Consider the following 23,662-nt stretch of genomic DNA (forward strand, 5'->3'; position numbering starts at 1 on the left):
GTTCCTAAATCTGGCTGAAAATAGCAAAAATTAAGGATCCTAATTTAGGAGTATAAATTTAGGAGCTCACCTTTTTTCTAAATATTGGGCTCCATGTTTCTTGATTAACCATCCAAGCCCTATAAACTAGTTCCACGGTTTGTTCCTGCCGAACGCTTTAAAATGATTTTCAGCCTTGAGTTGCAGAGCGACCCTCACACAGGCAAACTGGAATCCTGCTTTGGACAGTGCAGTTTGGAGATCGGAACATTAGTCAAAGAAGTTTCCCCTTGAGAGGAAGTTTTTAGTGAAGGGTGGCAGCTGTGGGGGCTGCTTTTCAGATCCCCGAAATAATCTCAAAGGAAAACTGTGCCCACCTGCCACCAGCAAAAGGAAGTGGAAAATTTAAGTAGAATTGGATCTTGGCCACCAAAGGAAGGGGACTTGTTCCTGAGCTGGGGAGGAGATGTCCTGTTTGGGTGGCTGAGGTGATTATGGCTTTGCACCAGCCAGGGAAGAGAGGTGGGTTTTTTGGTCTACCCACAGTGTTTTGGATGCCTGCCCAGGAGCTATAAAAGGATTTGCAGTCTGGTAAATCAGAACTGTTAACCGCTTCTTGCATAAAGATTTGTACAGTTGTAGCAGGTCCCAACCAAAGAGTTTAGATGTCAGACGCAGCCTACTTCCAGTACAGAAGGAGGAAAACAAGAGTCCTGAAGTTCATAGGCTTCAATCCTGTGAAATTCTTCAGTCTTGCAAATAGCCAAATGTCTGCAGGCGTTCAGCCTTTGCCCTTCCAGTTTTAACTCACACTCCAAAAATGGATATTTGGACCAGACAGTGCAGGAGATATTTACCTCTGTCCTGCGGAGACTGACTCCTTTGGGTATGTTTTTGCACACTCGTGCATTTTGTTAAGTAAATGTCAGACGGATTTAACATAGAAGTTGTCACCTGTTTGTTTAAGCCTCAACACACAACACAACATCAAGTGTGGTTAGATTAGCACAAGCAAACATGATACATCCCTAAATAAAGGCTAACCTTATTTAATTAAAACAATATACTGCCTTTACAATAAACAACAAAAATAACAAGAAAAACAAACAAGAAAGGAACTTCAACCAACGAAAGCGTGCCTGGAAAAAATGCCTTTTTTAATATTTTTGCCAAAAATGGACATGCGGCAAAATCAAAATTGGTGCGCGCCCATTTTGGGTCTGAGACCTTGCCGCCAGCCATTGACCTAGCGGTAAAGTCTCACGCGGTAACTGGGCGGTAGTGACCTGCGCCCGGCAGAAAATAACAATTATTTTTCGGACGCACGTATCAGACGCACGCCAAAAGTTAAATTACCACAAGAGTCAGGCAGTAGCCAGGTGGTAACTCCATTTTGGCGTGCATTGGACGCGCGTAGACGCTTACGCGGCTTATTAAAAGGGCCCCATATTGACCTATATTGCTCAAAATACCAGACACATAGGTCAATGTGAATAATAATAAAAAGAGACCAGACATTTCCTGGGAGTGTTATATTCAACAGAGATTAAAACCAAAATAAAATCTTTAAATATAAAGGTAACTTTCAAGAAATCATTTAATCAAGTAAATTTTTAGCTGTTTTCTAAAGTTTAAGTAATCTGGATTCATTCTGATATTTAGGGGCAGAGAATTCCATATCTTTGCAGCCTGGTTTAAAAGCAAAGAAGAATAGAATTTTATGTTCTCAGCTACATAGTAACATAGTAGATGACGGCAGAAAAAGACCTGCACGGTCCATCCAGTCTGCCCAACAAGACAACTCATGTGTGCTACTTTTTGTGTATACCCTACTTTGATTTGTACCTATGCTCTTTAGGGCACAGACCGTATAAGTCTGCCCAGCACTATCCCCGCCTCCCAACCACCAGCCCCGCCTCCCAACCACCGGCTCTGGCACAGACCGTATAAGTCTGCCCAGCACTATCCCCGCCTCCCAACCACCAGCCCCGCCTCCCAACCACCGGCTCTGGCACAGACCGTATAAGTCTGCCCAGCACTATCCCCGCCTCCCAACCACCAGCCCCGCCTCCCACCACCGGCTCTGGCACAGACCATATAAGTCTGCCCAGCACTATCCCCGCTGCCCAACCACCAGCCCTGGCACAGACCGTATAAGTCTGCCCAGCACTATCCCCGCCTCCCAACCACCAGCCCCGCCTCCCAACCACCGGCTCTAGCACAGACCGTATAAATCTGCCCAGCACTATCCCCGCCTCCCAACCTCCAGTCCCGCCTCCCACTACCGGCTCTGATGGAAAGTGTACAGTTAAGTGGTTTATACTGTGGACTAGCCGTTGAGCCCGTAAAAACGGGCTAGTAAAGGAGGAGGGAGGGTTGAAAGGCCCCCCCTGGATAGGTTGCCGCCACCGCCCCTCCCCCCCAGAGTCCCCTCCGCCACCCCTCCACCCGGGCCGGGTACCTGGCTTCACTATTCAAACCGCCAGAACACAGCACACAGCTTATCTGAGCTGCCGTCGGCCTTCCTTCTTCTCTGCGTGTGTTCCGCCCTCGTGTGATGTAACGTCGGCGAGGGCGGGACACAGGCAGGTAAGGAAGGCCAACGGCAGCTCAGATGAGCTGTGTGCTGCATTCCGGCAGTTTGAATAGTGAAGCCAGGTGGCCGGGTGGAGGGTGGGTGGCGGCAGCTACTCCGGGTGGGTGGGGGGAGCGGTAGCTGCAACCCTGGGTGGGGGGGGGGGAGTGGTGGCGACGGCGGTTCCCTCACTCACAGGTGTGCAGGTTCCCTCTCTGTCACGCCCCCGTCATCACATATTGACGCGGGGGCGGGACAGAGAGGGTCTCTACTGCGTATTTGCGAGTGAGTACGCCCCTTGCCATTTATATGTTTGATTGTCTTTGCAGAAGGTGATGGATAAACTAAAAGTATCAGGATGGTGCCATGCCATGAATAATTCTAAATACCAGAGAGCAGGTCTTGAACAGCGTCCTAGGCAACCAACGTAAAGATTTTCAAAGAGGGGTAGCCGGTTCTCATTTTCCAGCTGGAAAGATAACCCTAGCTGAGACATTTTGCATTGTTCATAATTGCTTCCTGATCTTCTCAGAGCAGCCTTTATAAATTAAATTACATTACAATAATCTAATTGGGCCATTACACAGGATTGCACAATCATTTTGAAATGTTCCAAATGAAAGAATTTTCTAATTCTGGGAGCTGTTTGAGTTTCCAGTGTATCCTTTTTCTCGGGAAGTTAACATGGAGTTCGAAATAACATGGACTCAGAAGCTTAGCCGAAATTGGGTGGTGGAGCCGGTGGGGGGAAGAGGGGTTGGTGGTGGGGAGGCGAAGATAGTGGTGGGCAGACTTATACGGTCTGTGCCAGAGCCGGTGGTGGGAGGCAGGGATAGTGCTGGGCAGACTTATACGGTCTGTGCCAGAGCCGGTGGTGGGAGGCGGGGATAGTACTGGACAGACTTATACGGTCTGTGCCAGAGCCGGTAGTGAGAGGCAGGGATAGTGCAGGGCAGACTTATACGGTCTGTGCCAGAGCTAATGGTGGGAGCCGGGGATAGTGCTGGACAGACTTATACGGTCTGTGCCAGAGCCAATGGTGGGAGGCGGGGATAGTGCTGGGCAGGCTTATACGGTCTGTGCCAGAGCCGGTGGTAGGAGGCAGGGATAGTGCTGGGCAGACTTATACGGTCTGTGCCAGAGCTAATGGTGGGAGGCGGGGATAGTGCTGGACAGACTTATACGGTCTGTGCCAGAGCCAATGGTGGGAGGCGGGGATAGTGCTGGGCAGGCTTATACGGTCTGTGCCAGAGCCGGTGGTGGGAGGCGGGGTTGGTGGATGGGAGGCGGGGATAGTGCTGGGCAGACTTATACGGTCTGTGCCAGAGCCAATGGTGGGAGGCGGGGATAGTGCTGGGCAGGCTTATACGGTCTGTGCCAGAGCCGGTGGTGGGAGGCGGGGCTGGTGGATGGGAGGCGGGGATAGTGCTGGGCAGACTTATACAGTCTGTGCCAGAGCCAATGGTGGGAGGCGGGGATAGTGCTGGGCAGGCTTATACGGTCTGTTCCAGAGCCGGTGGTGGGAGGCGGGGCTGGTGGATGGGAGGCGGGGATAGTGCTGGGCAGACTTATACGGTCTGTGCCAGAGCCAATGGTGGGAGGCGGGGATAGTGCTGAGCAGACTTGTACGGTCTGTGCCCTGAAAAAGACAGGTACAAATCAAGGTAAGGTATACACAAAAAAGTGGCATATTTCTTGGGCAGACTGGTTGGACCGTGCAGGCCTTTTTCTGCAGTCATCTACTATGTTACTGTGTTACTATGTTATACCTAGAAGTTTTAGAGTAGATTCAATGCGAAAAGAGAGAGTATTTAGAGGTAATACCTTACTCTTAGAAGTTAAAGTTGGTCCTAACATAACATTTTAGTTTTCCAGTGTTCAATTTTTAGGCAATATTGAATAGCCGAAGTTTCCACTATATCAATGCAAGTCTGAACGGTAGTCGCAGGATTGATGTTTTCAATGTAACTGGTATCTAATAATGTCCTCAGCAGAGTTAGTAACAATGAAGGAATCACCCAAAATATCCTACAGAAAAGGTATTTTTTTTTAACCAAATGATCACACGTTCAAAGTTAAGAGAAAAATGATATCAGTCTGAACCCATAGCTTGTAGGCTAACTGGGTTTAAAAACTCAATTAAAATGTTCTAAGCATAATTCCTAGAATTTGAAGGAAAAAGAACTGAAGTTCATTCATCCAAGACAAAAATTACACATAAATGTCTTCACTTATACCTGTATATAGCCAAAAGAATTCACTTGTGTACGTATATATATATATATATAGTTCACATCTCAAAGCCAAAGTTCCATAGGTCCTTTATACAAATGTCCAACCATGGGTCAGCATAACTTTATCCAAGGTGCTAGGAAGAGGTCATAATTCTAGCATCTGGGCAGAAAGGGAAAGAGGACTGGAGATGTATTTATTTATTGTTCGCTTATATCCCACATTTTCCCACTCATGCAGGCACAATGTGGCTTACAAAACATGAATTAAAATTACAGAATAGGAAGCTTAGAAAAGTATACAAGGAGTAAGCAGGGGGAAAAGCATCTAACAGGGTGAAAGAGATCAAAGTAGAGGGAACTGGGGGTGCTGGTGGTGGGGAGGTCACAAATATATTGGCTTGCTCTAGGTGTTAAACTGTCAAACAGCTTAACCTTTTCCGGAGATGCGAAGGCGGTAGAACGAGAGGACATGAAATGAGATTGAAGGGGGGGGGGGGGGGGGGCAGACTCAAGAAAAATGTCAGGAAGTATTTTTCACGGAGAGAGTGGTGGATGCTTGGAATGCCCTCCCGCGGGAGGTGGTGGAAATGAAAACGGTAACAGAATTCAAGCACGCGTGGGATAAACATAAAGGAATCCTGTTCAGAAGGAATGGATCCTAAGGAGCTTAGCCGAGATTGGGTGGCAGAGCCGGTGGCGGGAGGCGGGGATAGTGCTGGGCAGACTTATACGGTCTGTGCCAGAGCTGGTGGTGGGAGGCGGGGCTGGTGGTTGGGAGGCAGGGATAGTCCTGGGCAGACTTATACGGTCTGTGCCCGGAAAAGGACAGGTACAAATCAAGGTAAGGTATACACATAAAGTAGCACATATGAGTTTAAATTGTTGGGCAGACTGGATGGACCGTGCAGGTCTTTTTCTGCAGTCATCTACTATGTCATCTACTATGATCCGATAGCCTGCAGGTTGTCAGTGACACAAATACCATCAACCTGATCATAAACAATGCATAAACAATCATAACACCATCAGAATCCAATGCGACTTAACATCCATCTGGGCTTTCTCAGTGTATTGTGCTTCCCCTTCAGATCGATGTAAACACAGAGGAACCCAGTCTTCGCAAGCTTGAAACCAAACAGAACACAGCGAAGACGACACAAAAATATAGTCTTTCGACGATGTAGAATAAATTCAAATGTATTGATGGGTCCATATAAATCATGTGAATCTACAGGACCCGACACGGCTGAGTTTCAGCCAACCGGCCTGCCTGAGGAGTCTTTATGCTTTTTTGTAGTGGTCTGTAGAAAGATATTTTGGTGTCATTTTCGCTGTGCTTTGTGTGGCCTTCTCCTTCAGAACCTCCCCTTGCCAGAGATACATTTCAATGACAGATCTTACTTCCAGACGAATGGGTGGTAGACGCACGGAATGACCTTTCATGCAGAGACAACAGAAGCAAAACCACTAATGGAATTAAAAAAAAAAATACCCGGGGTAAGCATTGAGGATTCTCCCTAGCGATGGACCAGTGAGAGAGAAGCTGGAAATCAAATGGGGTTTGTGATGCTATAATTGTGAACGTGCGCAGAGGCTGGATGGGCCAGACTGTCTCTACATGCCATCATGTTCTCTGATTAATGAAGTGATACTACTCAAATTGGTACCTTGTAACTGTGAGCACAGTATAACGGAAAACACCGCCATGGTTACTAGTCCCAAATACCTTGCGTTTATATTGGACGCAGCAGTGGAAAAGGGGAGAGCTTTATGTGTGAGAGAGGAGAATGTTAACAGCTGGACAAGTTGTTACAAATTTGACAGGTGGAAGGGCAAGGGTTTTGGGGTTAGCCCTCAGAGACTTTTACCCAGAGGAATAAACAGCTGAAGAAAGAGCTTAGGAGACGTTCCATGCAGCCTGCCCATCCTAGCTGGGAGTACAATATCCCAGGATACCATCATAAGTACACAAGTATTGCCATACTGGGAAAGACCAAAGGTCCATCGAGCCCAGCATCCTGTTTCCAACAGTGGCCAATCCAGGTCACAAATACCCGGCAAGATCCCCAAAATGTACAAAACATTTTATACTGCTTATCCAAGAAATAGTGGATTTTCCCCAAGTCCATTTAATAACGGTCTATGGACTTTTCCTTTAGGAAGCCGTCCAAACCTTTTTAAAACTCCGCTAAGCTAACCGCCTTTACCACATTCTCTGGCAACAAATTCCAGAGTTTAATTACAGGTTGAGTGAAGAAACATTTTCTCCGATTCGTTTTAAATTTACTACATCGAAGCTAGGCTTCCTTTTTCCATCTCTCATGGAGCAGGGGGCATTCTCAAAGGCATTGACATCGGTAGATTATTTACTCAGGTACACCGCCTCACAGTCCAGCTAAAACATACATGGGATTTGGCATTTCCTCTAAGCTGTACGGGAGGCCACTGCTGGCATTCTTATCATTGGGGGGGGGGGGGGGGGGCGCTGCAATCTGGTAGTTTCAACCACATGGAGGAGACAGGTTCTGCAGGACTCCTGGGGTTCTGCCTGCCCTGCGTGATTGAAACCTTGGAATTTTAGCACCACCCCATGGGGGCGGAGTGGGGGTACCAGAAGGCATGTCACATGGAGTACGATTCCATCTTAGGACACTTCTGATCCCAAATGCTAAGAACACAGGCCACAGACTCCTGGTCCTGGGCACCTTAGAGCAGGGGCAGGCAACCACGATCCTTGAGGGCCACAACCCAGTTGAGTTGTCAAGATTTCCACAATGAATATGCATGAGATCTGTCTGTATACAATGGAAGCAGGACATGCAAATCAATTGTGGAAATCTTGAAAAGCCGACTGGGTTGTGGCCCTCGAGGATCATGGCTGCCCACCCCCTGCCTTAGACGGAACGTCGGTGGGCTCTCAAAGTGTGCACAGTATTTTAGTTGACTTAAAAGGAGCCGCTTTCCTGGAATGGGTTTAAGCTGAAAGAGGACATCAGACCGTGTGCTTGGGATTTACTAAAGTGTGGGGATTATTTTAACCACTGGAAAAAGCAGGGGGGGGGGGAGTATAAGGGGACTTTTAGACTGAACATTGATAGATACTAATTTTCAGAGAGAAATTTCCAGGGTAGTTTTTCTTTCAAGTTTAACCATAAGTGCATGTGGTCAATGCGGCTGCTCTTTGCAGCTAGGTGGGCTATTTGCGTAATTGCCCTTAAAATGCACAACAAAATAACTTCATCAAGAGAGAAAACTATAGGGTTGACGTTCAAAAGATTGATGTGGTTAATCAGTTTTAAACGGCATAAATCCGACTGGTCACATTTTTTCCCCTACGCAACGAAAATCTGTTAGCAGTTTTTCCAAATAATTTAAAAGAAAAAGTACGCTTGGAGGAAATCACTGTGGGGGGATTTGGATTCAGGATTTAGCTCACCCCTTTTCAGTAGTAGCCCAGGGTGAGTTACATTCAGGAAATGCTGTGTGTGCACAGATCTAACCAGACCAAAAAAAAGGGATGGGGCAGGTGAGCTCAGATGAGGTTTTCAAATCTAACTAGTTCACCAAGATAGTCAGTACTAACCTGATAAATTTGTCCCCCCTTCTGCAGCCGCGTAAATAGCTGACTTTAGTCTTACCCAGGGGTTCTCAACCCAGGCTTCGGGACACACCCAGCCAGTCAGACTTTCAGGATATTCACAATGCATATGCATGAGATAGATTTTCATAGAAGGGAGGTAGTGCATACAAATGGATCTCATGATATTCTGAAAACCTGACTGGGTAGGTGTGTCCTGAGGACTGGGTTGAGATCCCCTGCTTAGAGCATGGTCCCAGCTCCTTGTGATGTGGGGCAAGTCACTTAACCCTCCCTCGTCTCAGGTACACGCTTAGTTTGTGAGTCCTCCTGGGACAGGAAACCACTTATTCTACCTGAATGTAAGTCACCTTGAGCTACTGCTTAAAAAGGTGTGAACTAAATCCAGAATCTCTTCCTTATACAGAAAAAAGGGTGACCCAATGGCCCAGTACAGCTGGGCAGGAGATCTGGGATCCATTTCTTCTCCTATCTCCTGCTTCTTGCACTAGGGAGGCTGTGAGGCAGCACTTAATACCGGGATTGGTGCCCTTTACAGAACAGCACATAGCACCAGAATCTGCACTCAACTTTGGGCACAAGGAGTTAAACCAACTGAAATCAGGATCTGGACTATTCTATAACACTGCACAATTTAAGGGATGGCCCCTAACCCGCCCATGCCAAAGAGTAGCAAGATTCCAGAATCCCAAAGAGTAGGAAGATTCCAGAATCCCAAAGAGTAGCAACATTCTAGAATCCCAAAGAGTAGCAAGAGTCCAGAATCCCAAAGAGTAGCAACATTCCCAAAGACTAGCAACATTCTAGAATCCCAAAGAGTAGCAACATTCCAGAATCCCAAAGAGTAGCAACATTCTAGAATCCCAAAGAGTAGCAAGAGTCCAGAATCCCAAAGAGTAGCAACATTCCCAAAGACTAGCAACATTCTAGAATCCCAAAGAGTAGCAATTCCAGAATCCCAAAGAGTAGCAACATTCCAGAATCCCAAAGAGTAGCAACATTCTAGAATCCCAAAGAGTAGCAAGAGTCCAGAATCCCAAAGAGTAGCAACATTCCCAAAGACTAACAACATTCTAGAATCCCAAAGAGTAGCAACATTCCAGAATCCCAAAGAGTAGCAATTCCAGAATCCCAAAGAGTAGCAACATTCCAGAGTCCCAAAGAGTAGCAAGATTTCCATGCTACCAAGCCCAGGGCAAGCAGTGGCTTCCCCCATGTCCATCTGAATAACAGACTGTGGACTTTTCCTCCTGGAACTTGTTCAAACTTTTTTTAAACCCAGATACTTTAACCGCGGTTACCACATCCTCTAGTAAAGAGTTCCAGAGTTTAACTATTCCTTGAGTGAAAAAAATATTTCCTGTTATTTGTTTTAAATTTGTTTTCACGCAGATCTGCAATTTGTGACCCATTTCAGTACTTCTGCATCCGTTAGAAGGCTCTTCTGCCGAAAATTCAGTGCAGAAGTAACACCTAACGTTGGGCATCATGTATAGAATTTTCCCATAAGTGATGTCATGTACATTACAGATTAGCACTTAGCTGTTATGTATGTAATTGCCAGTCAGTAGTACCAATCAGCGCTATTCTGTAACTTATGCGTACGATTGGCGCCTATCTTTAGACGTCAATTTATAAAATTACCCTTCACAAAATAAACAAACACATTTTTGACATCCTGTACTCCTGTGTGTGGGTTTTTTGAATCTGAATTTAGATTTGAAATTTTACACTTTTTCATTTGTACCTTTCAGGAAGGTGCCTTTAGATTGTAAGCTCTTTAAGCAGGGACTGTCCTTCTATGTTAAATTGTACAGCGCTGCGTAACCCTAGTAGCACTTTAGAAATGTTAAATAGTAGTAGTAGTAGTAGTAGTAGTAGTAGGGCCCCTTTTACTAAGGTATACCAAAAAATGGGCTGCGGGAGTGTAGGCGCGTATTTTGGGCGTACCTGTAAAAAAGGCCTTTTAAAATCTTTTGCTGAAAATGGATGTGCAGCAAAATAAAAATTGGCGCACATCCATTTTGGGTCTGAGACCTTACCGCCAGCTGTTGACTTAGTGGTAAGGTCTCACGCAGTAACCGTGCGGTAATCGTCTACGAGCGTAGAATGACGATTACCGCCCGGTTTCTGCCGCATGCCAGAAAATAAAAATGATCCTGTAGTGCTTAGAGCAATGATCTGCACATTAGTGCTCAGATCCCACTTCACCCACCAACATTCCTTGTGATGTTGGGCAAACGAGTTTATCTCTCACAGCCTCAGATACCCATTTAAGAAGGCCGGCGAACTGACTTGCGAGCAGCCAAAAATAACATGGCGGCTGCCATGCGGGAGCTCCCAACTCATGTTCTGCCCTCTCTCGGCTTTCCCGCTGCACGGAGTGATCTCACAGGAAACCCCAGCAGGGATTGGTGGGGAAGATGGTGAAGGGGTGTGGCCCAAGCACAGCGGCGGGAAGAGGAGAAATAAAGAGCCAGCGAAGGAGATCCCACTTCACCCACCAACATTCCTTGTGATGTTGGGCAAATGAGTTTATCTCTCACAGCCTCAGATACCCATTTAGACTATAAGCTGTTTAGGGTACGGATTTATCGTACCTGCAGGCTTATCACTATTGTGCAGCGTTAGGCATGTTCTAAGGAGCATTATCAAAATACGCATTATCCTGCATTGTGTTGCAGTTACTGTGCATGTGGGATCTCGACGTTTCCCCTCATGCAGTTTAATCAAACAGCTATAGCGTTTAGCCGCTAATTCGGTGGACTTCCCCATCAAAAGACTTTCACTGAGCCCTGAAAAAACTCCTTGACATTCTAGAGCTGATTTCTTTTAGCAGTCTTTTTAGACTATGATTCATAGAACCCATTGCGCATTCTTCCATTTAGTGGCGCTGGATTTAAATAATGTAGTGTCATTTGTGAGGACATGTAAATGCCATTCGCTATCCGTTCACACTCCCCTGAAAATCCTAAAGCCTCTCTCAGGGGTTAAAGCACCAGTGCACTTTGCTTTCTAGACAGCTGTCTGATCAGTCTTGTAAATATTTTACTAAAACAGTAACGTTGCCTCTGTCATTATGTATTTATATACTTGCAAAACTCTGTTATCTTTCTTTGCATAAAATGCGCATTAGGACCAATGTATTAGTAACAGAAAACAAAAGTTGCAGCTTGGAAGAAAGTGAGGGAAGCAAAGCAACCAGAAAAGTCCATACATACTTCGCTTCTGCCTCTTCCCCTTGACAATCTTGTTGCAGTCTGCTCCATCCATCAGGCTCAGGAAAAGCAGGGCCAGTAGCACTCCAAAATGCATAGTAACTTCCCAGGGCTGTGGTGGTCCTTCAAGAGCGGGCCGATTGGGGCGGTCACTTCCAGGATGCAGGTGACTGCTGGTGCTCACAGAGGTTGATCAATAAAGCAAGTCTGTACATGCCTGGTCTAGGACCACAGCTATGAACCATAACAGCGGCTGAAGATTTAGGTGGCAGGCAACATGACTGAGGTTCTACCCCTGTAAGGACCACAGGAGTCTCTACGGAGGCCCATCGAGAAGAATTGCTTCTGTCCTCCGAGAGACCTAAAACGAAAAGGGGAACAGAAGATGATCAGTTACCAAGAAGAGATGGAAACCATGCAGGACACACTTTTTGCTTCATCAATTTCATATCCTACAAGTTTATCTCATTTTTCCCCCCAATAGGGACAGACTGCAAAAGGGCTCAGTTGGTTTTTATTCTTTGGCAGTTCAGTTCTAGAAAATTTCCAGGTCTATCATCTTAAATTGTATTTATTTTCAGCACTTGACATACTGCAAGTTGATCCCTGAGTTGACCATCCTGCTTATTTTCGAAGGAGATGACCGGCCATCTTCCGACACAAATCGGGAGATGGCCGGCCATCTCATGAACCCGGCCAAATCAGTATAATCGAAAGCCGATTTTGGCCGGCTCCAACTGATTTCCTTCGCAGAGCCGGCCAAAGTTAAAGGGGGCGTTTCCGCAGGGTACGGAAGACGGGGCGGGGGCGTGGTTATGAGATGGCCAGCTTCGGCCGATAATGGAAAAAAGAAGGCCAGCTCTGACGAGCATTTGGCCGGCTTCACTTGGTCCATTTATTTTTAGGATCAAGCCTCAAAAAAGTGCCCCAATTGACCAGATGATCACCGGAGGGAATCGGGGATCACCTCCCCTTACTCCCCCAGGTCACCAACCCCTCCCACCCAAAAAAATATTAAAAACCATTTTTTTGCCAGCCTCTATGCCAGCCTCAAACGTTATACCCAGCTCCCTGACAGCAGTAGGCAGGTCCCTGGAGCAGTTTTTTTTGGATGCAGTGCACTTCAGGCAGGTGGACCCAGGCCCATCCCCCCCTATCTGTTACACTTTTGGTGGTATATGGGAGCCATCCAACCCCCCCCCAAACCCACTGTACCCACATGCACCCCTTTACCCCTTAGGGCTATGGTAGTGGTGTAGAGTTGTGGAGAGTGGGTTTTGGGGGGGATTTGGGGAGCTCAGCACCCAAGGTAAGGGAGGTATGTACCTGGGAGCAATTTTTGAAGTCCACTGCAGTGCCCCCTAGGGTGCCCGGTTGGTGTCCTGGCATGTGAGAGGGGACCAGTGCACTACAAATGCTGGCTCCTCCCACAACCAATGCCTTGGATTTGGCCGGGTTTGAGATTGCTGGCATTAGTTTCCATTATCGCCGGAAATCAATGCCAGCCATCTCTAAAGCCAGCTCAAATGCTGAGATTTGGCCGGCTCAGACCGTATTATCAAAACGAAAGATAGCCGGCTATCTTATTTCGATAATACGGTTGGGGCACTGCTTTATGGGGCCAGCCATATAGATGGCTTGCACCGTTCGATTATGCCCCTCCAGGTGGTTTACAATTTCTATTACAGGTATGTTGCACTGGCCCTAATGGGCTCATAATCTAAGTTATATATTGTACCTGGGGCAATGGAGGGCTAAGGGCCCAGTTTATAAAGGCACGCTAGCGGTTTTAGCGTGCGCTAAATGTTACAGATGCCCATATATTCCTATGGGCGTCTCTAGCATTTAGCATGTGCTAAAAATGCTAGCTTGCCTTTGTAAAACACCTCCTAAATGACTTGCCAGGGATCACATGGAGCTGCAGAGGGAATTGAACCCAGTTCCCCAGGATCTCAACCCACTGCCGACTGTCAGGCAGCAGCGGGAAACTGAACATGGTTCCCCAGGTCAACAACCTGCTGCACTAACCATTAGGCCGCTTCTCCTGTATGTGGGGTTTTTTGAATCTGAATTTAGATTAGAAATTTTGCACTCTTTCATCTGTACCCTTCAGGAGGCTGCATAGCGCAGAGGTTAGAGCAACGATCTGCACATCAGTGCTCAGATCCCACTTCACCCACCAACATTCCTTGTGGCATTGGGCACATGAGTTTCTCTCTCATGACCTCAGATACCTATTTAGACTGTAATCTGTTTGGGGTATGGACTTATCATACCTGCAGGTTTATCACTATTGTGCAGTGCTAGGCATGGTCTATTTATTTATTTATTTATTTGTGGCATTTATACCCCGCTCTTTCCCGCTCAATAGCAGGTTCAGTGCGGCTTACAAAGTATGGTACGTGGAGGGGCATAATTGAACGAAAACGTCTATCTCCATGGGTGTTTATCTCCGAGAACGGGTCCATGAAGGGGCGGACCGAACCGTATTTTCGAAAAAAATAGACGTCCATGTTTTATTTGACAATTTGTGAGCTGGGCGTTTTTGTTTTTCAGTGATAATGGAAAATGAAAGCGCCCAGCTCAAAAACGAATAAATCCAAGGCATTTGTTCGTGGGAGGGGCCAGGAGTCGTAGTGCACTGGTCCCCCTCACATGCCAGGACACCAACCGGGCACCCTAGGGGGCACTTTTACAAAAAACAAAAAAAAAAGGTAAAAGAGCTCCCAGGTGCATAGCACCCTTCCCGTGGGTGTTGAGCCCCCCAAATCCCCCTCAAAACCCACCGCCCACAAGTCTACACCATTACTATAGCCCTAAGGGGTGAAGGGGGGCACCTACATGTGGGTACAGTGGGTTTGGGGGGCGGTTTGGAGGGCTCCCATTTACCAGCACAAGTGTAACAGGTGGGGGGGGGGGGGATGGGCCTGGGTCCACCTGCCTGAAGTCCACTGCACTCCCTAACAACTGCTCCTGGGACCTGCATACTGCTGCCAGGGAGGTGGGTATGACATTTGAGGGTGAAAATAAAAAGTTGTGAAACATCATATTTTGTGGTGGGAGGGGGTTAGTGACCACTGGGGGAGTCAGGGGAGGTCATCCCCGATTCCCTCTGGTGGTAATCTGGTCATTTAGGACACTTTTTGGGGCCTTATTCGTGAAAAAACAGGGTCCAGGAATTTGCCCTAAATTCTAGCTACAAACGCATACTTTTTTTCCATTATCGGCGAAAGGCGCCCATCTCTGTTCAGGTGATAACCACGCCCCAGTCCCCGCCTTCACCACACCTCCGACACGCCCCCGTCAACTTTGTACGCTTCCGCGATGGAGTGCAGTTGAAAACGTCCAAGTTCGGCTTTCGATTATACCCAGTTATTCGTTTTTGGGAGATAAACGCCTATCTCCCGATTTAGCTCGCAATATAGGCGTTTTTGTCTTTCGATTATAAGCTGGAGTGTCATAGAGATAGGGAGCATTATCAAAATATGCATTATGGGGTCAACATTCAAAGGATTTTTCTGGATAATTTTTGGAGTTAACCAAAGCCTGATGTTTTAAATTGATCTACATTTTAGAAAAGAAAACAAAACTGACTCAGCAAGACTTATCAGTCATTCCTGCATCCACCACCTCCATCTCCGCATAAAAATAGGCTGGTTGGAGGGTTTGCATGCCACAGCAAAACTTAGAGGTCCTTTTACAAAGGTGCGCTGAATAATGGCTTGCGGTAGTGTAGGCGTGGGTTTTGGGCGCTCGCCAATCCATTTTTCAGCGCACCGGTACAAAAGCCCTTTTTTTTTTGCGAAAATTGCCGCACGTCCATTTTGGGTCTGAGACCTTATCGCCAGCCATAGACCTAGCGGTAAAGAATCTGGGCAGTAATGACCTACATGCGTCAGATGCCACTTGGCGCGCATCCGTTATGAGCGCCAGAAAATAAAAAAATATTTTTCAGACGCACGTGGCGGACACGTGCCAAAATTGAAATTACCGCAGGGGCCACATGGTAACTGGGCGGTAACTCCAATTTGGCGTGCGTTGGCACCTACACGGCTTAGTAAAAGGGGCCCTTGATTTGCTCAGCAACGATTATTGGTAGACCAGATATTTCGGGTGGGCAAATCTGGCTGCAGAGGTCTGCCCTAAAGCTACGGCCCGGATTCATTACACGGTGCCATTTGGCACAGATGTTTTCTATAAAGAGTTGCCCTGAGTTGAGCGCTTTGAGCGCATTCCCATGCCCAAATTTACGCCAGCTGAAACCTGGTATAAGTGCTGGTGCCCAACTCTTGGCATTTGGGTGTGGGAATAGCGTTTTTTTATAACGCCGTGTGCAAATTTTTGGAACACCCCTACCACCCCTGGCTGTGCCACCTTTTGAGTTGTGCAGTCTTCGGTCGCTGCCGCCCCCCATCGCTCCCCCCCCCCCACTGCTGCCACCCCCCGCTGCTGCAGTCCGCAGTCTCACCTGCCTGCCTTCTCGGCTCTGGGCCCCCTGCGTTCGAAGCGGCAGTCACAGATCGCCTCCCTTCGGGCCTTCTCTCCCTGTGTCCCGCCCTCGCGGAAACTGGAAGTTACATCAGACGAGGGCGGGACACAGGGAGGGAAGGCCAAAAGAGAGGCGATCTGTGACTGCCGCATTGAATGCAGGGGGCCCGGAGCTGTGAAGGCACGCAGGTGAGACTACGGACTGCAGCGGTGGGGGATGGCAGCAGTGGGGGGGGGGGGGGGAGCGACGGAGGGCGGCAGCGGCAGGGGGAGCAACAGGGGCGGCAGTGGCAGGGGGTGGAGGCAGGGTGGCCTTGCCCCGGGCCCGGCCTAGTCTCTCGGCGGCCCTGGTCTACACCAGTGCAGGCCATTTTTCTGCGCTCCTTAGTGAAAGGATCCCTGACTTTGGGTACCAGTTATGCAATTCTGCCATATATTTCTAGGACCAACCTTCTCCTCCTGTTTGTACCAGGCTCCAGTCCTAAAACAGAAATTGTTCTTGGCAGAAGAAAAGAATACACTGGATGCATTTGACCTACAGAATCCCAAACAGTAACAACTTCCCCTTAGGCTTGAACTGTCATAAATAAACAGGCTTAAAACAAATTACCCTGCTTATCAGGCACTGCCAAGCTCTAGCAGAGATGGGAGGAAACTGCCTACTCAGCAAAACGAAATAAAATAACCCAATCATGTTTAGGTTTCTCCTGCTCACAAATGGTTGAACTTGAGGACGGTACAGGTCACTTGTTCATAACAGCAGAGAGCCGGGGAGGGGGGTGTTGAAAGAGCTACAGGTTTGGAGTTTTTAATATTTGTTGAATGCTAGTTAATTGTAATTCTATGGTTTTTTTTTAATTGCTATCTGCTGAGGGTGGGAGTTTTTCATTATTATCAGGGTATAAATGCTTGCCAATTAATATAACATAATTTATTTATTTATTTGTAGCATTTATACCCCGCTCTTTCCCGCTCGATAGCAGGTTCAGTGCGGCTTACAGAGTATGGTACAAAGTATCACAGATACAATACAAAGTATGTTAGAAAGTATCAGAGAGACAGTGCAAAGTATGTTACAATGTATCACAGAGGTAATACAAAGTATGGTACAATGTATCACAGTGTATATATATATATATATACAGTGGTGGAAATAAGTATTTGATCCCTTGCTGATTTTGTAAGTTTGCCCACTGACAAAGACATGAGCAGCCCATAATTGAAGGGTAGGTTATTGGTAACAGTGAGAGATAGCACATCACAAATTAAATCCGGAAAATCACATTGTGGAAAGTATATGAATTTATTTGCATTCTGCAGAGGGAAATAAGTATTTAATCCCTCTGGCAAACAAGACCTAATACTTGGTGGCAAAACCCTTGTTGGCAAGCACAGCGGTCAGACGTCTTCTGTAGTTGATGATGAGGTTTGCACACATGTCAGGAGGAATTTTGGTCCACTCCTCTTTGCAGATCATCTCTAAATCATTAAGAGTTCTGGGCTGTCGCTTGGCAACTCGCAGCTTCAGCTCCCTCCATAAGTTTTCAATGGGATTAAGGTCTGGTGACTGGCTAGGCCACTCCATGACCCTAATGTGCTTCTTCCTGAGCCACTCCTTTGTTGCCTTGGCTGTATGTTTTGGGTCATTGTCGTGCTGGAAGACCCAGCCACGACCCATTTTTAAGGCCCTGGCGGAGGGAAGGAGGTTGTCACTCAGAATTGTACGGTACATGGCCCCATCCATTCTCCCATTGATGCGGTGAAGTAGTCCTGTGCCCTTAGCAGAGAAACACCCCCAAAACATAACATTTCCACCTCCATGCTTGACAGTGGGGATGGTGTTCTTTGGGTCATAGGCAGCATTTCTCTTCCTCCAAACACGGCGAGTTGAGTTCATGCCAAAGAGCTCAATTTTTGTCTCATCTGACCACAGCACCTTCTCCCAATCACTCTCGGCATCATCCAGGTGTTCACTGGCAAACTTCAGACGGGCCGTCACATGTGCCTTCCGGAGCAGGGGGACCTTGCGGGCACTGCAGGATTGCAATCCGTTATGTCGTAATGTGTTACCAATGGTTTTCGTGGTGACAGTGGTCCCAGCTGCCTTGAGATCATTGACAAGTTCCCCCCTTGTAGTTGTAGGCTGATTTCTAACCTTCCTCATGATCAAGGATACCCCACGAGGTGAGATTTTGCGTGGAGCCCCAGATCTTTGTCGATTGACAGTCATTTTGTACTTCTTCCATTTTCTTACTATGGCACCAACAGTTGTCTCCTTCTCGCCCAGCGTCTTACTGATGGTTTTGTAGCCCATTCCAGCCTTGTGCAGGTGTATGATCTTGTCCCTGACATCCTTAGACAGCTCCTTGCTCTTGGCCATTTTGTAGAGGTTAGAGTCTGACTGATTCACTGAGTCTGTGGACAGGTGTCTTTCATACAGGTGACCATTGCCGACAGCTGTCTGTCATGCAGGTAACAAGTTGATTTGGAGCATCTACCTGGTCTGTAGGGGCCAGATCTCTTACTGGTTGGTGGGGGATCAAATACTTATTTCCCTCTGCAGAATGCAAATAAATTCATATACTTTCCACAATGTGATTTTCCGGATTTAATTTGTGATGTGCTATCTCTCACTGTTACCAATAACCTACCCTTCAATTATGGGCTGCTCATGTCTTTGTCAGTGGGCAAACTTACAAAATCAGCAAGGGATCAAATACTTATTTCCACCACTGTATATATATATATATATATATATATACAGTGTGTGTTTTTCTAGCAAAAAAGATGCCGGTACTCAAATGCTAGGTCACCCTTCAGGGGTGGGGTGATCACTGAGGAACCCACCCCACAATAGCCAGGCCCCCCTGCAACCAGTTTCAGAATCTATGACAAGGCACAGCTCTTTCATTAAAATTTGGGTCCCTGGGTCAATTTTAGCAGACAATGGAACAGGTGCCAGTACTCAGTACCCCCAAGTACCCCCTCAAAAAAGACCTGCCTCTAGCACACCTGAAAACAGAATATCATAGGATGCTTTCAGGCGTCCTTTGGCAACATGTGCATAGTGGATATTCCTGTACCAACCAGTTATTGTATCTACATTACCATGTACTAGCTGGTTTGCGCAAGGATACAGCATGAGTCCTTATCACCTACAAAATGGGTGGCAGGAATCATTAATACAATACATTAGAAAACAGGGCGTTTTACAGCAGCAGTAAAAATGGCCTAAGCGTGTGGGAAAGACCCGCGTAAAGACACACTAAAGCTATTTTGTACTGCTCCTTTGCAAAAAGACTCCATTGGCCCCGATATTCAGAATGCAGGAGATAGCTGGGCTGTCTCCCACAGTCCACACTGAACCCAGATTTTCAATGCCGGGCCGTTTCGTTTTTTTTTTAGCCGGTTTGAAGATACCCGGCTATGTCAATATTCAGACAGAGCAAGGCAGACGAGCCGCAAAATCCAAGTGGAGACAAACAAAGCAGATCAAAACGGTAACGGAATTCAAACATGCGTGGGATAAACATAAAGGAATCCTGTGCAGAAGGAAGGGATCCTCAGGAGCTTAGCCTAGAATGGGTGGCAGAGCTGGTGGTTGGGAGGCGGGGCTAGTGCTGGGCAGACTTATACGGTCTATGCTGGGGCTGGTGGTTGGGAGGCGGGACTAGTGCTGGGCAGACTTATAGGATCTGTGCCAGAGCTGGTGGTTGGGCGGCGGGGATAGTGCTGGGCAGACTTATACGGTCTGTACCAGAGCTGGTGGTGGGAGGCGGGACTGGTAGTTGGGAGGCGGGGCTAGTGCTGGGCAGACTTATAGGGTCTGTGCCTGAGCTGGTGGTTGGGAGGTGGGGCTAGTGCTGGGCAGACTTATACGGTCTGTGCCGGGGCTGGTGGTTGGGAGGCGGGACTAGTGCTGGGCAGACTTATACGGTCTGTGCCGGGGCTGGTGGTTGGGCGGCGGGGATAGTGCTCGGCAGACTTATACAGTCTGTGCCAGAGCCGGTGGTGGGAGGCAGGGATAGTGCTGGGCAGACTTATACGGTCTGTGCCAGAGCTGGTGGTGGGAGGCGGGACTGGTAGTTGGGAGGCGGGGATAGTGCTGGGCAGACTTATACGGTCTGTGCCAGAGCTGGTGGTGGGAGGCGGGACTGGTAGTTGGGAGGCGGGGATAGTGCTGGGCAGACTTATAGGGTCTGTGCCAGAGCTGGTGGTTGGGAGGCAGGGATAGGGTTGGCCAGACTTATACGGTCTGTGCACTGAAGAGGACAGTACAAATAAAAAAGTAGCAGATATGAATTTATCTTCTTGGGCAGACTGGATGGACCGTGCAGGTCTTTTTCTGCCGTCATCTTCTATGTTTACTATGTTTACAATCAGCAGTACAGTTCAAACTTTATTGTAAAATAATTGTCCCGACAGAGACTGTGTTTCGCCCACAAGGGGCTGCGTCAGGGGCTTGAATGCAGTGCGAAGTAAAGCAAAACAGCAGGAGAACAAAAATCCCAGCAGATAGACTTCCTCCAGGATGGTGTCTATAAATACGCTCCAAAGAATGACAGCATATGGTCACGCTCTTCAGATATGGAGGATAGCTGGTTATTCCCCGCTGAATATTGGCGGACAGCCAGTTAAGCGTTATTTAACTGGTCAGCATCCGCTCTGACCAGTTAAATAGTGCTAAATATCGGGTGGATTGTTTTTACTTGCATATCATTATCTGTGGATTATTTTTTTTGCAGGACATGAAATCTCTGGGAAAACAAATGTACTATTTTAAATGTCCCCAAGCCCATAGACTGGCAGGTCTTTTCACTTAAAGGCCCTTTTACTAAGATGCGCTGAAAAATGGCCTGAGCTGGTGTAGACATGTGTATTGGACGTGCACAGGTACATTTTTCAGTGCGCCTGCAAAAAAGGCCTTTTTTTTTGTCAAAAATGGATGTGCAGCAAAATAAAAACCACCGTGTATCCATTTTGGACCTGAGACTTTACCGCCACCCACTGACTTAGTGGTAAGGTCTCACGCGTTAACCGGGCGTAATCATCAGTGCGCGTACACTGACGCTTACCGCCCGGTTAGCGGCACACAGTAGAAAATAGAAATTATTTTCTGCCACGCGTTTTGGATGTGCGTGAAAATTAGAATTACTGCCCGGGGAACACGGTAGCCAAGCAGTAGTTCTAATTTGACGCACATTGTACGCATGTAGGACGACTACAAGTCTTAGTAAAAGGGTCCCTTATTTTGCTCTGATCCTTGCGTCAGGGCTGCCGAGAGACTAGGCTGGGCCCGGGGCAAAGCCACCCTGCCTTTGCCCCCCGCCGCTGCCGCCCCCCGTCGCTCCCCCTGCCACCCCCTGTTGCTCCCCCCGCCACTGCAGTCCGCGGTCTCACCTGCCTGCCTCCTCGGCTCTGGGCCCCCTGCATTCAAGGCGGCAGTCGCAGATCGCCTCTCTTCTGGCCTTCCCTCCCTCATCTGATGTAACTTCCGGTTTCCGCGAGGGCGGGACACAGGGAGGGAAGGCCTGAAGGGAGGCGAGCTGTGACTGCCGCTTCGAATGCAGGGGGCCCGGAGCCGAGGAGGCAGGCAGGTAAGACCGGGAACTGCAGCGCCGGCGGCCCGGGCCTGGGGAATTTTGTCCCCCCTGCCCCCCCCTCTCTGCGGCCCTGCCTTGCATTCTACAGTACACCCAGGCTTCATGACAGCAGCCAATGAAATTATGTGCTGGGTTGGGTTAGGCAAAAAAGCGTCATGGGAAATGGTAAGAAGCAGCAGTCCAGGACGGCATAAGGCAGAGATCATCTTCTGTAAACATTGTTAAGTTCTGGCTTAAACACTTAAAACCATGTTTATTTTGCAAGTGTTGAAGCTGGTGATGTGTAAACAGCCTTGTAAAGACAAATTATGCAGAGCACAGCCTTGTCCAAAACCATCCTTCCAAACTTTTTTCATTGTAATTACACAAGTTGGAACATCTAAACTGAGAAGTGAGATAAACCATGGCCTCTCAGGGTGCCAGTGATGGTTGCTGCTATTTTCAGAAGCCCTGAGAATGCAGAAAATATGTCCCCATAGCTGGTTAAAAGTACGGCTGGGCAGCCAGACAACTTTTGGTTCATGTCATTTCTGGGAATGTTCATTTTATTTGTTTTCATTTGGCCGTTTATTCATCGCTGGAGCAAAGTCTTTTGAAAGAGGGTGGGCTTATGGGGGGTCCTTGTACCGAACTGCGGTAAAAAGGGCCCTGTGGGTAAAAAGCCCCTAAAAAGTCAATGACTAGATTAACATCATACAGTATCTCGTTGCCGGAGAACGTGGTGAAGGCGGTTAGCTTGGCAGAGTTTAAAAAGGGGTTAGACGGTTTCCTAAAGGACAAGTCCATAAACCGCTACTAAATGGACTTGGGAAAAATCCACAATTCCAGGAATAACATGTATAGAATGTTTGTACGTTTGGGAAGCTCGCCAGGTGCCCTTGGCCTGGATTGGCCGCTGTCGTGGACAGGATGCTAGGCTCGATGGACCCTTGGTCTTTTCCCAGTGTGGCATTACTTATATATATGATCTCTGAACCCTTGTAAAACTTGCTTGATTTCACTGTTCAGGGAGAAATGACGCAATTCAAAAATTATCGGCATAAGAGTCCTTATCATCTGTTGGTATGTCATCAAGAGGCTCAGTTCTGAAAGATGTTTATCACCTACTAAGGCTGAAAATAGACTTTAAGAATTACTAAGAGGATATGTGTCACTTTTGAAACACTAGTCTATCACCATTTAATCACTATAGTCACACAGACTCATCAACCTACAACTGGAGAAGCCTTTTCACTACCATCTGCTGAAAATAAGTGCATAAGTGCATAAGCATCACCATACTGGAACAGACTGAAGATCCATCAAGCCCAGTATCCTGTTTCAATCCTGTAGCCAACGCAGGTCACAAGTACCTGGCAAGATCCCAGAAGAGTAAAACAGATTTTATGCTGCTTCTCCAAAAAGAATAAGCAGTGGGTTTTTCAAAGTCAATCTTAATAATGTTTTAAGGACTTTTCTTTAAGAAACTTGTCCAAACCTCTTCTAAACCCTGCTAAGCTAACTTCTTTTACTACATTCTCTGGCAACGAATTCAAGTTAAATTACACTGAGTGAAGAAATATTTTCTCCAATTTGTTTTAAATTTCTACTTACTAGCTTCATTGTGTGCCTCCTAGTCCTTGTATTTTTGGAAAGAGTGAACAAGCAATATTTTATCATTCTCACTTTAATATTCCCTTATCTCTTGTTTGTCCTGTTTGTCTGGCCTAATTAGATTGTAAGCTCTATGGAGCAGGGACTGTCTCTCCATGTTCAAGTGTACAGCGCTGCGTACATCTAGTAGTGCTATAGAAATTATGAGTAGTAGTAGTCTTTGGGATTCCGGAATCTTGCTATTCTTTGGGATTCTAGAATCTTGCTACTCTTTGTCCTTATCCCTTATTTGTCCTGTTTGTCTGTCCTAATTAGATTGTAAGCTCTGACAAGCAGGGACTGTCTCTTCATGTTCAAGTGTACAGCGCTGCGTA

The 23,662-nt window shown here is 47.2% G+C and overlaps 1 protein-coding gene across 1 annotated transcript in view; it reads right to left on the bottom strand.

Annotated features, from left to right (window-relative positions):
- RSPO1 (R-spondin 1) overlaps positions 1 to 23,662 on the bottom strand; it is a 76,030-nt gene that overhangs the window by 18,263 nt on the left and 34,105 nt on the right. The window contains exon 2 of the mRNA XM_030219912.1: positions 11,608 to 11,965. Coding sequence (XP_030075772.1) covers positions 11,608 to 11,701 — 94 coding nt within the window. The 5' untranslated portion in view covers positions 11,702 to 11,965. The remainder of the gene's footprint in view (positions 1 to 11,607; positions 11,966 to 23,662) is intronic.

The sequence above is a fragment of the Microcaecilia unicolor genome, chromosome 11 (assembly GCF_901765095.1).
Source record: "Microcaecilia unicolor chromosome 11, aMicUni1.1, whole genome shotgun sequence".
In the NCBI taxonomy this organism is placed as follows: Eukaryota; Metazoa; Chordata; class Amphibia; order Gymnophiona; family Siphonopidae; genus Microcaecilia; species Microcaecilia unicolor.